Genomic DNA, 12,702 nt, shown 5'->3' with positions numbered 1-12,702 from the left:
TCGGGTTGAGGCCCTTCATTAGGACTGGAGAAATAAAGATGAGTCAGAGCTAGAGGGTTGGTGGGGGGGGGGGAGAAACACAATGTGATATGTGAAACTGGGAGGGGTGAATAAAGAGCTGGGAACTTGATTGGTGAAAGAGATACAGGGCTGGAGAAACGGGAATCTAATAAGAGAGGACAGGAGGCCATGGAAGAAAGAAAAGGGGACGGAGACCAGAGGGAGATGATGGGCAGGTAAGGAGATAAGATGAGAGAGAGAGAGAAAAGGGAATGAGGAATGGTGGGGCGGGGGGTCATTTCTGGAAGTTTGATAAATGCTATTATTCATTATTATTATTATCATTATTATTCATGCTATTAGGTTGGAGTCTACCCCACTTACTTCCATGTTACCTGTTCTCTGTCATAAGCACATCAGTTCTGTCCTGATTCCTCATCCCCATTCCTCATTTTACAGTAATCAATTAATCTACCAGCCTGCACAACCTTGGGAAGTAGGGGGAAACCAGAACTCTTGGAAGAAATCCATTTGCTCACAGGGAAAGCATGTTAGACATGCAAACAGCAGCAGAAGTCAGACGTGAATCCACATCAGATCTGTGAAATACCTGCTGAACCAATTCCTCATCTCCGCCCTTGCCTGTCAAAGCCCTTTGTATCCCAATCCAAGCCAAAATATACCAACTTTTACTTTGCCAAAATGTCTTGTAAACAAGGGTGTAATGTTGTTTTAATACTATTTAAAGCTGAATTTCAAACTATTTTTAGTTCATCGTGTTATCTCTATTTGTCTTTGCAGCAAGCAGGAATTTCTGGGTCTGTGCAATATACATAATGTTCCTACGACGCTGTTCCCTTCCTTAAAGGAGACAAGGGAACATTCATGAAAACTTGGTAGCTATTGCAAATACTGAAGTCTACATATACTGAAAAAGGCCCCCAGAGCAGGGAGATTGTACCCTATACTTTAATAATTATGCCAAGAAGGGGATTTGAGGGGTTTTTTTCAGTATTTTAGAGTATTTTGGGGGTTTTGAATGTTCTGTGGTGGTGGAAAACAGAATTCATCATATCTTTCCAAATTGGAAGAACATTGCTAAGATATTTTAGAATATAATTAAGGAGTGAATGCTGTAAGTAAAGAGTATGAGAGAAACTAAGATTGTACTTTAAATTGCTTAAAATTAAACTTAAAAAAAAAATTACTTAAAATTAAAAAAGACTTGTCACTTCACCAAGAAACTATTGGACGTTCTTCAGCACCTGTAAGATAAACAGGAAAACCTCAATATCCTGTTCTGTGAAAATGTGTACATGATTTTAACAGTATGGCAGTTTCTCAGTGATGGTTGTAGATTTACACATAGACTGTTCTTGCTGTGTTTAATCTGTACATAAAGAAATAAAATTCAAAGCAATTGACTCACTGGTTGTTTTACTTGGGCCCTAGTTAATTACTTAGTAGAATAACTGACCTGTTGAATAAATTACCTAGTTCATTCTACACTAATGCTGTAGAATATAGGGTAACATAACTGGCTTTTTCAAGATATTTGGAGGAACTAACAGGTTAGATGAAGAGAAACACTTTCTGCTTGTTGGTGGTAAGTCCAAGTCAGGATACTTCATTTTTAAAAAATTAGGGCTTCCAGCAGTGTTGTCAGGAAACGCTGCTGCAAGGAAAGGATGCTAGGAGTTCAAAATGCCTCTTTGCAAATGATAACTCGGATCAAGTGCATGGTTGAGTCCTGAAGCAGAGTTTTGACCCAAAAAATATTAACCATTCCTTCCCCTCACAGGTGCTGCTGGAGGCACTGAGTTCCTCCAGTAGAAAGCTGGTTGCTCCTAGATTCCAGTTATCTGCACTCCCTTGTGTTTAATTTAAAATCAGAGTTTGATAGATTTCTTTTCTCTAAAGTTTGGGAAATTGTAGGGTCAGGTGGATTATAACCAGAATGACAGGAAGACACAAGGAACCAAAACACATATTCCTGTTCCTGTTTTCAGTGGAATTTGAATTGATGGGTGGCCTTGACCAAAGCTGTTGATGTAACTATTCTAGACATTCCTCTGTATTTCTAAGTAACAGTGGATACAATTTACTTCTGGTTCCTTTATTGTCCAGGGTATGGAACACAGTTTCTTGCTTTAAATTCCTTCAACCTTTTGTAGTGTTTTAAATCATGGGTAACCTCTTTCCTTATTCTTCCTGTGATGTAAGACATTCTTTTACTTATCAAAGTTCTTTGTTTTATTGTATCAATCTTTGTCATAATGGCAGTGGCTGTGAGAGAATAATAAATTACATTTCGAGATTAGCTCAAGTTAACTTGCATACATTTCCGACAAAGGCTAGTGTAGGGAGGAAACAGCTGTGTATGTTGCAATGGAAACAATAGGGCAATTGTCCACTGGCGTTAGAGGAGTTAAAAGAACTAGGGACAATGCAGGACTAAATCTTGAGAAAAGTATAGTTTGTGCATCTACATATCCAAATAAAGCTATTCTCTCAGCCATATATTCCTTTGATATCCCTGTCAATGTGCAGGAAAAAGCCTAGACCCGGCTAAAACAAAGGGAACTTTTTTATTGAATGTTTTCCCTGATTTTTGCCGGTGGCATTGACGAGAACCTAAAAAATCAAGCATACTGTTCTTTTTTTAACATGGTGCAGAAACTGAAGGCCAGTGTTTTGTAGATCAGTATAGGATAAATATTTTTTAAATCTCATTGAGTTACCAGCCATTCATTAAAATCACAGAATATGAATTGATTGCAAAGAGCTTAAACATCTGCTGATAGCTTCCTGAACTGTGGGAAAGCTTACAACCACAAAGCTCTGGCTGTTGGGGTGACCTTTTTTAATCCAACGCCAGGTGTTTCTGTGGCCTCTTAAAGAGAATTGTCAATTGAGGATTAATAATCTCAAAATATCCCTGTATCCCACCATCTGAAAATCCAGGCTGTATCCCATCGATCTGCTGTTACACTGTAAGACTATCAAAGTCTCTTAGTGACACATTGGCCAGCTGGTGGTGCAGTGGCATCAGCGCTGGACTCCGGAGCAAAGGCTCCCGAGTTCGAATCCAAGTCGGGCCACCCCCGAGTCAGTTTTCCATCCGTGCTCATGTTGAGCTAGCCACTCGGCCTCGTTTTTCAAAGAAAAAAGCAAGGTTCAAGTCAGGAACGTTCATATCGTGACCCGGTTAATCCGAAAGGAGACCAATCCTGACACCACACGCCAGACAAGAATGGCTGGCTGGCTGGCTGCTGCGACATTCAGTTATTTAATCGTGCACGTTATGGAAAGTATCAGTTGTTTATAGGTCACTAAAGGGTTCTGGGGTCCTGGTAACAGCCTGTTTCAATATCTCTCATTTTTGTTTCTAAGATGCGAAAATGATTCGCTAATTTAAAATAACAATGCAGATAGTTCAGTTATCACGGATATGACTTTCTTCAAATAGGCTGCATCTTGAGCTTTCCACACCAGAATACTGCTGCAGAGCAGCGAGTTGATCGCCATATTCTATATCAATTAAAAGATTAACAGCCTGGAATAACCATTGTTCACAGCCAATATAAATATATTCCAGTGTAATGCGTAATCCCCTCAATCAATGAGGCTTAGCAAGTGGGAAGTCATTGAACAAGGACTGAGAGAGTTAGATTGTGAATCAGATCATGTTCAACAAGAGAGTGAAAGAACTGGACAAAAAAGAAACGGTAAGAAATAAAATCTAAAATTTGAATTTGTCATTACTAACATTTCAAACAATTTCCAAATATATACAGAAACAAGATTTGCACCTTTAAATGCTCACTCTCTCGGCCAATGAAATTGGTTAAAAGGGAAAATAAACCAGCCATGATCTGTGTCCCTGTTTCTTCCATTTCAATGGTGTACAGTTAGGGTTCGTGAGTTATGCACATGCTATGTTGGCATGGAGCTTGGTGACACTTGCAGGCTGTCTATCACTACTTGTTTTGTTGCAAACAATGCATTTCACTATTTGTGTTTCAATGTAAATGTGACAAATAAACCATATAACCATAACTATATAACAATCACAGCACAGAAACAGGCCATCTCGGCCCTCCTAGTCCGTGCCGAACTCTTAATCTCACCTAGTCCCACCTACCCGCACTCAGCCCATAACCCTCCACTCCTTTCCTGTCCATATACCTATCCAATTTTACCTTAAATGACACAACTGAACTGGCCTCTACTACTTCTACAGGAAGCTCATTCCACACAGCTATCACTCTCTGAGTAAAGAAATACCCCCTCGTGTTTCCCTTAAACTTCTGCCCCCTAACTCTCAAATCATGTCCTCTCGTTTGAATCTCCCCTACTCTCAATGGAAACAGCCTATTCACGTCAACTCTATCTATCCCTCTCAAAATTTTAAATACCTCGATCAAATCCCCCCTCAACCTTCTACGCTCCAATGAATAGAGACCTAACTTGTTCAACCTTTCTCTGTAACTTAAGTGCTGAAACCCAGGTAACATCCTAGTAAATCGTCTCTGCACTCTCTCTAATTTATTGATATCTTTCCTATAATTCGGTGACCAGAACTGTACACAATATTCCAAATTTGGCCTTACCAATGCCTTGTACAATTTTAACATTACATCCCAACTTCTGTACTCAATGCTCTGATTTATAAAGGCCAGCGTTCCAAAAGCCTTCTTCACCACCCTATCTACATGAGACTCCACCTTCAGGGAACTATACACTGTTATTCCTAGATCTCTCTGTTCCACTGCATTCCTCAATGCCCTACCATTTACCCTGTATGTTCTATTTGGATTATTCCTGCCAAAATGTAGAACCTCACACTTCTCAGCATTAAACTCCATCTGCCAACATTCAGCCCATTCTTCTAACCGGCATAAATCTCCCTGCAAGCTTTGAAAACCCACCTCATTATCCACAACACCTCCTACCTTAGTATCATCGGCATACTTACTAATCCAATTTACCACCCCATCATCCAGATCATTTATGTATATTACAAACAACACTGGGCCCAAAACAGATCCCTGAGGCACCCCACTAGTCACTGGCCTCCATCTCGATAAACAATTATCCACCACTACTCTCTGGCATCTCCCATCTAGCCACTGTTGAATCCATTTTATTACTCCAGCATTAATACCTAACGACTGAACCTTCTTAACTAACCTTCCATGTGGAACTTTGTCAAAGGCCTTGCTGAAGCCCACATAGACTACATCCACTGCCTTACCCTCATCAACATTCCGCGTAACTTCTTCAAAAAATTCAATAAGGTTTGTCAAACATAAAGCTGAGCTTATGGATAATAGAAATAGATTCCACTGTGTAATCCTGGGAAATTCAGGCAGATCCCGTCTCTGCCCTTATTCTCCACATGGAGTCCAATGCAGAACTGAGTGACAAGACAAGTATATCTAGAATTATGGAAGTTTGGAATTAGTTTGGAAAGAACTTGCCTGGGAGCAGCTCAGTGCCATTGATTTCCTTCTGAACCACCTGACAAAGACAGTATACTTTGTCCAACATTAATAGGATGCCTCCTCTGATGGCTACTATTCTGTACCTTTTACCTGTTGAGCAAATGCAGCAACAACATAGTATATTTTGGGGGCTAGATGCAGAGTGGTTCAATTCATCCAGCAATTCACACCAATTTGTAATTCACAGTGTATCCTTCCTCTCTCCCAGTTGCTAATTGGTTTGCAAATAATAACATTACAGGTGTTATTCAGGCACCTTTTCTTGGTTTAAACGAGTAAGACGCTGGAATGCCCAATAGATCCCAGGGATTCTTCCAAACTTGTTAACACAGAACAGGACTTGCCACATTAAATCAGCAATGCAAATCAGCTTCACCAAGATTACTTATTACAGTATTGCAATTCAGTTTAACCACAGCCTTTCAATAAAAGCAACACATCAGGTTAAGCAGCATCTGTAGAAAGAGGAATAATTAGTGTTTCAGGTAGGGAACCATTGTCAGAATTGACTCATAATATCAATGGCTCTGTTAATTTAAAAAAGAGCAGTGTACCTCTGTCTCTTCTCTCTCATTGGGATTGAGTTCAATTTCTTAATCCTCATCATGGCAATTCCTTCATGTTTCTTTATATTGTGACATTGTTCTTTCAAGAGGCAAAAATGTACTTTCCTCTGTACGGCAAATGGTATTGCAGTGTGATACAGGTAGGGTTTATAGTATTTTTTTACTGTTACTATCACTATTGGTAATATTTCCAGTAAATCCATCTCTTGTCTACTAAAGCATATGCATGTAATGAGCAGAGATGAACTCTTGGGTGTGAAGCCATTTTGGTTGAGAAACATCTTGTGCTTAAAGCTTCTCGGATAACATTGTAGTAGAAGTATATACGTTGCTCAGGTGGGATGTCAAAGTCAGCAAAGTTTGATTCATTGGTGTTCACTGAGGAAAATTACATTATGCCATACTTGTATATTTTATTTAACGTTACTTTCTTCATGTTTTCTGTTTCATTCGCCAGAGATCAAATGGCCAGCAACAACACAGCAAGCATAGCACAAGCCAGGAAGATGGTGGAACAGCTGAAAATGGAAGCCAACATCGACAGAATAAAGGTGAGAAAGTCAGACTCTCCACTTTCCAAACATTGGATAATAACACCACGTTTAATTTGAAAAAGCAATTTCCAAGATCTAATTTGACTGCATTAGAAGAATGACTTGCAATATAGTTAATGTATTAGTTAGTCTATTTGTGGTGAGGTTTGTAGTCTGCTTGGCACTAAGGTAAGGATATTTTATAGAAAATCAGAAATCATTGGAGACAATGATTGGTTTACATATTGTTTCCTCAGTGATCTACTGGAAAATGATACCTTCATGGTTTTCTATCAGGTTAGCTGGGTAACTGGCAATTAACCTTACTGAAATACATGAAAATATCATTTTGCATACTTTTGTGGCAGACATTTGATATGCAACATTAAAGTACTCTTCAGTATGAAAATACAGTATTAACACTTTGATTTGCAAGTTTATCTAAGAATGTTGTGACTTTAAAGCTGCAAAATAATCAAATAACTAAAATATTGCTTAATAATTTAGTTGTATATTGAAGCAGATTTTACAGTTCCCAGAAAAAAAAATCTGTGAACTACTGGGATTACCAGAAATGGCACATCACATGACACAGTGTAACCACCAGAAAGGAGAAACTTGTTTACTTATAATGCTTTCAGTTTTTATTAATATTACAAAGAATAATTTTGCTGTGCTTCTCCTAATACTCATCTTTTAAAATTACATTTCACATTTTCAATGATAAAAAGGACTGACCAGTTAATGCAAATGTGAAGTCTTCCCACTGATGGGAACGTATTCTGGAGGTAGATAAGCAGCAAAAGGCCGCAGCCGTACTTACTGGGTTAGCACACCCAACGATTTCAACTCCATTGTAATTGACATTCATTATAATACTCGAACTATGTTAATTGAAAGCAAAGAGAAGATAGATTATAAAACATAGACTTGACATTTTACTAAACGTGTACAGGCTCAATCCCAAAGGATAAAATGAATGCCAGTAGCTCCCAAGTAAAGTCTGACTATAGTGATATTTGATTTGCCACGTTTAGAATTTTAGGGAAATTACTTTGTTTAATTGGGATTAAGTTATAAGGTTTGTCCAGTCAAAAAATAAGTAGAATTATGAAGCCAGTTTGACTTAAGTACAGTGAATCACAATTCAATTTTAAAATTACAGTTGAGGAAGGAAACCAACAGAAGAGGAAGTTCAGCACTTTTGCACGTAATTGTTGACCATGAATATGTAAAAATAATTCTTTGCACAATCACAAAACTACTTTCCAAAATGTATTTTATATAGATTAATTTAACACAGATATCTGAAGTTGCTTGTTTGCCTTAACTTCTTGCAATGTACAGAACAGCATGTCCAAGAGGAGGAGAACAAATATGACCCAGCCTTGGAGCTATGTAATCACAATGGAGAGAGTACACATGGATAGCTTGTATCCATGTGTTTATGAGGAAGTGGTTTGATTTCACATTCCTACTTCCTCAATTACATTATCAATCCCAGCTACTGTTGGCGTAAACATCCATCCTAACAGTTTAGAGCACATCTCTGAACCTGTTGACCAAATCCTTTCTTGGAACATCCTCAGTAAATGTGGTTCAGAATCAAGTCATGTGGATGGAATAGGATTGATTCTAGGATCAATGCTGAATAAAACTGAAGATCGTAGCTCTCCTCAGAATGAAACACAGAGGAAGAAAATGAGCTAAAATATTCTAGATCTTTGGCCTGACCAGCACCTCCTTCAAGTCCTGCTTCCTAATTAGCAATGTTAAGTCATGCAATTACACTTATATTTTTGGTTTATGTTACAGAATCCTGTAATATGGGCTCAATTATATTATAGCTTTCATTTCAGTGGCTTTACTCATGTTTTGTTTGTCCCCTTTTCAGGATCTGCATATTGCTGGTGATGCCAGCATTTATTGCTGATCCCTAGTGGCCTTTGACAGGGTGATAGTGACCTTTCACTTTAAGCCACTGCAGCTGTGGTAACGGTACTCTCATATTGCTGTTGCGTAGGGGTTCCTGAATTTAGACCTAATGGCAATTTCAGTCAGTGTGATGTGCCTCTTAAGGGAGGATTTGGTAATGTTGCAATGCATCCATGAACCCTTGTCTCCCTTAGTTACAAAGCTTGAAATTTGAGAGATGCTATTTGAATAGCATTGGTGAGTAACTGCTCATACTGCAGCCATGACGCATTTATAGTGACTTACAAGATGCGCAAGATCTTGTAATGCATGTTGGCACCTTAGATATATGCACCATGAAGCTACTTCCCTTTTTCAGCCCTCAGGGAAGGAGTGCTTTTCTCCTGTTTTGTTGTAATAGAGAAGTTAGAGATATATTGGACTACTAGGGATATAAGATGTAGCGGTATACATTCTGCTGCTGCTTATCCTTCATGCTAACTCATGCATCCCACTTTTAAGTTGCCAGATGTGTACATGAGTCTACTTCTTTTTGTATAACGGTAGTGCTATATAACATGATAAAAGTTACCTTTGGTGTGAACACAAGACTAGCAGCACAAGAAATTCTGCAGTAATAACATTGCATGGACAAATAAATTTAGAAAGTTGGTTGCTGACTGGTATAAGGATTTTTTGAAGGCAAAACTAAAATTCTGCAGATGTGGAAAATCTGAAATAAAACAAAATGCTGGAAATACTCAGCAGGTCAGGCAGTATTGATGGAGAGGGAAAACATCTGACGATATAATTTCATGGCAAAGTCGTTACTTGTAGGCTAGATGATCAAATGATATCAAGAGCCCGAAACATCAGCCTTTCTGCTTCCTCAAATGCTGCTTGACACTGAATTCTTCCGGTGATATTTTATTTGGATCCTGATTCCAGCAATCTATCAATTGGCATTACCTGTAAGGAAAGAAAGAAGACAAAAGACCTGTTGAGATATACTTGGAAACTACCTTTCTCTGCAACTTGGGCTGTTCTCTCAGTGCAGATCGGTAGGGTCAGCACTAAATTTATTTCAGGTTTCAGTATTCCGTCTAACTGACTAAAATATAATTCTTACTTCAGTACAAAGTAGCTTCTACTGATTTCAAGCTAGAAGCATTTAATGAGGTATTTTGGAACTGTACCTAAAGATGAGCAGGTTTACTGATGAATAATCTACATTATGCTGTAGATTGATAGAACAACTTTCTTGCTGTTCCATAATAACAATGAAAAATGCTGAAAAGACACAGGTCACAATTGTGGAAAGAGAAACAGAGTTTAACATTTCAGCTCAAAGACCTTTCATCACCTAATAGTTTGACAACATTGACATATAAATGACAGAGTAAACAGAACTCAAGTTTAAATTCTATCTAAAAGTTGTCTTTTTGAGAGTGTAGCAACCCTGTACTGTGAGCTCAGGTCCAAAGTGGCACTTGTGACACTTGGGCATATGTTGTATTGAGAAAAGCCGTTTCATATGAATAATGCTGATTCACCATTTTATAAAGAGATGGCTTTGACAATCTCTAATGGAAAATTGGTGATCGACTCTGGTCATTCATTGTTGGGAATAATTTATATCAAATTAAACCTAGCCTAAAGCAGAAGACCAATAGGCTAAATTTTAAGGCACATCTTCAGAATTCAAAGATATCCCTTTATAGCAAAGAGAAGAAGGAATGTCTGTAGCCACAGAGCGGTGAATCTGTGGAATTTATTATCACAGATATCTGTGGAGACCAAGTCATACTTAAAGGTTGCTAGGTTCTTGATTAGTATGGGTGTCATACACTATGGGGAGTAAGCAGGAGAATGGGTTGGTAGGGATAATAAATCTGCCATGATGTAATGGCTGAGCAGACTTGATGAGCTGAATGGCCTAATTCTGCTTTGGTGTCTTATGATATAAATTTTCTCTTCATTTTTCAGGTGTCCAAGGCAGCAGCGGATTTAATGGCTTACTGCGAAGCTCACGCTAAAGAAGATCCTCTACTGACACCTGTTCCTGCATCAGAAAACCCCTTCAGAGAGAAGAAATTCTTTTGTGCCATCCTGTAATGACCTGCCCAGCCTGAAAATCAGGCCACTCTGAACAGTGATGTTGAGTTCTATCAATGTGGACATATTATTGTCCACAGATTTTTTAACAAAAGTCTGGAAGCTACAGGGATGTGCATGTTTAAAGAATCTTGTCAGCTTATTGGTAATGGAAGCAGAAGAACTATCTTGAGAAAATAGAGATTCTAAAACAGCTTAGAATGAAACAGTGTAGAGATGTCACATTTTTTTGCTCCTGCGAAGACCGTAAATTATGATTCATAGTTTAATGTCTAAGGTATGACAGTTGTTCCAAGAAAGGTAAATACAAGAAAGATGTATAATTTTATTGGAATGATAATTGTTCTTCAATATTATAATTTTTATTTAAGTTAAATGGACAAGTAAACAAACAAACAAGATCTGTCGTGTTGTACTTTAACATTTGGTTATGTGCTTTTCTGCATTAGAGTAGCACCATAAAATGCTGGACTTTGCTTTGACAGCTGATTTTCAAGGAAGAGAAATATTACTAATAAGAATTTAGCAAATGGAATGTCATTTGCAAGACATAAAAGCTGGCAGCTTTGCATTTTGTTAGACTCTTCTTCGTGCTCTAACGTGTATAGTAGCTTAAAATTTCTGATAGTATCAGCAAATCATCTGTTTAGTGATTCTAATATTTGTGGTAGCAAGAAAAGAATTGCATGAAAATATTTCAGCCTTTTGCCCTTTTAATTGAATTAGTTTAACTGAACTGGTGAAGTGATATCAATATACAAAAGATAAAACGTTAACATCAATCACTAACGAAGCACAGCCAATTTCTTGATGGCCCTATTTTCTCACTAATGCTTGTGAACACTATAAGAAATATTTGTCAGTGAATCATTTATAAAGATTTATACCAACTTAACTATTGTAAAATAGCAGGTAAAAATTGCATGCAAACAATAGAACATAGACATACATGCCAATGTTTGGAAAAGACTAATTGTCAAAAGTAGCTTTGTATACAGTATACTGGAAATAAAAATATTGATAAAATCTCAAAATTGATTGGTTGAACAAAATAATTTTAATAGCCAAATTATTCCATTCCTTCATGTGGTCTTTTGGTATATTCTTACCCAAATGAAACCACAGAAATGGTTTTTAAACAGTGTAATATGCAGATGAACAAAAGGATCTCAACTTTGTGAATGAGCAAATGATTTTACCTCAGACTATTACACCGCCTTTTAACAAATCTTTTTATATTTTCAGATATGTATTTTTACTCAATTGCTAATTTTCTTAGATCTGCATGTACCAACATCTGCCAAACCAGCCCTCTGCTTCATTTCCAACTCAATACAAGGAGTGGTTTACCATAGTACTAGATGCACATTAGTGGAGAAAAATAGAGATCGCCATAAAACAACAATACATTAACCAGGTCAATTGCATTGAAAACATTACAAAATAAGAAAGAATGACATGTATGACTATGGCTCATTGAGTCTAATTTTTCTGTAAATTTGTGTTCATGGCAGCAGTGAGTTTTATTGCCTGTATGGGACAACAGGAATGCTAAGTGTGACAGCAAGAAGAAAAGGGATGTGTGAATTCTCTTAATGAGTATAATGTAAAAATATGTATTGTGTTTCTGGTTGTATACCTTTGTCAGCTTTGTATAAGAAAACCTGAACAAAGTATGATGTAGTGCACATTTTCATGACATGTGAACAATGTATCAGTTTTAAATAAAAACTTCAAAACATTTCAGTTACATGAATTTTAAACAGCATAATTATGCATAATATTGCCCACTTAATAAATGTGATGAACCATTAATATTTGGGTATCAAACAAAGTGTTGTTCTTGCAAAATTGACTGCCCTGTGTCAGTCATGTGACTGTGACTGTTATGTATTCAGTGTGTTTTTTTTACCTGGAGATTCGGAGTGAAACGGGCTGTCTATGACAATCATGTGATGAAACTTGGCAACCAGTTTTGCTGTTACTAGGAGAAGAATCTCATAAAGACTGCAATGAGAGACTTTTCATTGATGAAGATTGAGTAATGTACAGTAAGCAAAAAGAGTC

At 37.5% G+C, this 12,702-nt stretch overlaps 1 protein-coding gene across 2 annotated transcripts in view; it reads left to right on the top strand.

Annotated features, from left to right (window-relative positions):
- The window catches only part of LOC132385816 (guanine nucleotide-binding protein G(I)/G(S)/G(O) subunit gamma-2), a 51,919-nt gene extending 39,475 nt beyond the window's left edge, over positions 1–12,444 (top strand). For both annotated transcript variants that reach the window (XM_059958043.1, XM_059958051.1), the window contains exons 2-3: positions 6,531–6,624; positions 10,507–12,444. In XM_059958043.1, the coding sequence (XP_059814026.1) occupies positions 6,538–6,624; positions 10,507–10,635 (216 nt within the window). In that variant the 5' untranslated portion in view covers positions 6,531–6,537 and the 3' untranslated portion in view covers positions 10,636–12,444. The remainder of the gene's footprint in view (positions 1–6,530; positions 6,625–10,506) is intronic.
- The last annotated feature ends 258 nt before the right edge of the window (positions 12,445–12,702 follow it).

Source organism: Hypanus sabinus, chromosome 2 (assembly GCF_030144855.1).
Source record: "Hypanus sabinus isolate sHypSab1 chromosome 2, sHypSab1.hap1, whole genome shotgun sequence".
NCBI classification, from domain to species: Eukaryota; Metazoa; Chordata; class Chondrichthyes; order Myliobatiformes; family Dasyatidae; genus Hypanus; species Hypanus sabinus.
Note: the sequence above shows the minus strand (reverse complement) of the source record. Positions and strands in the feature narration are given on the sequence as shown.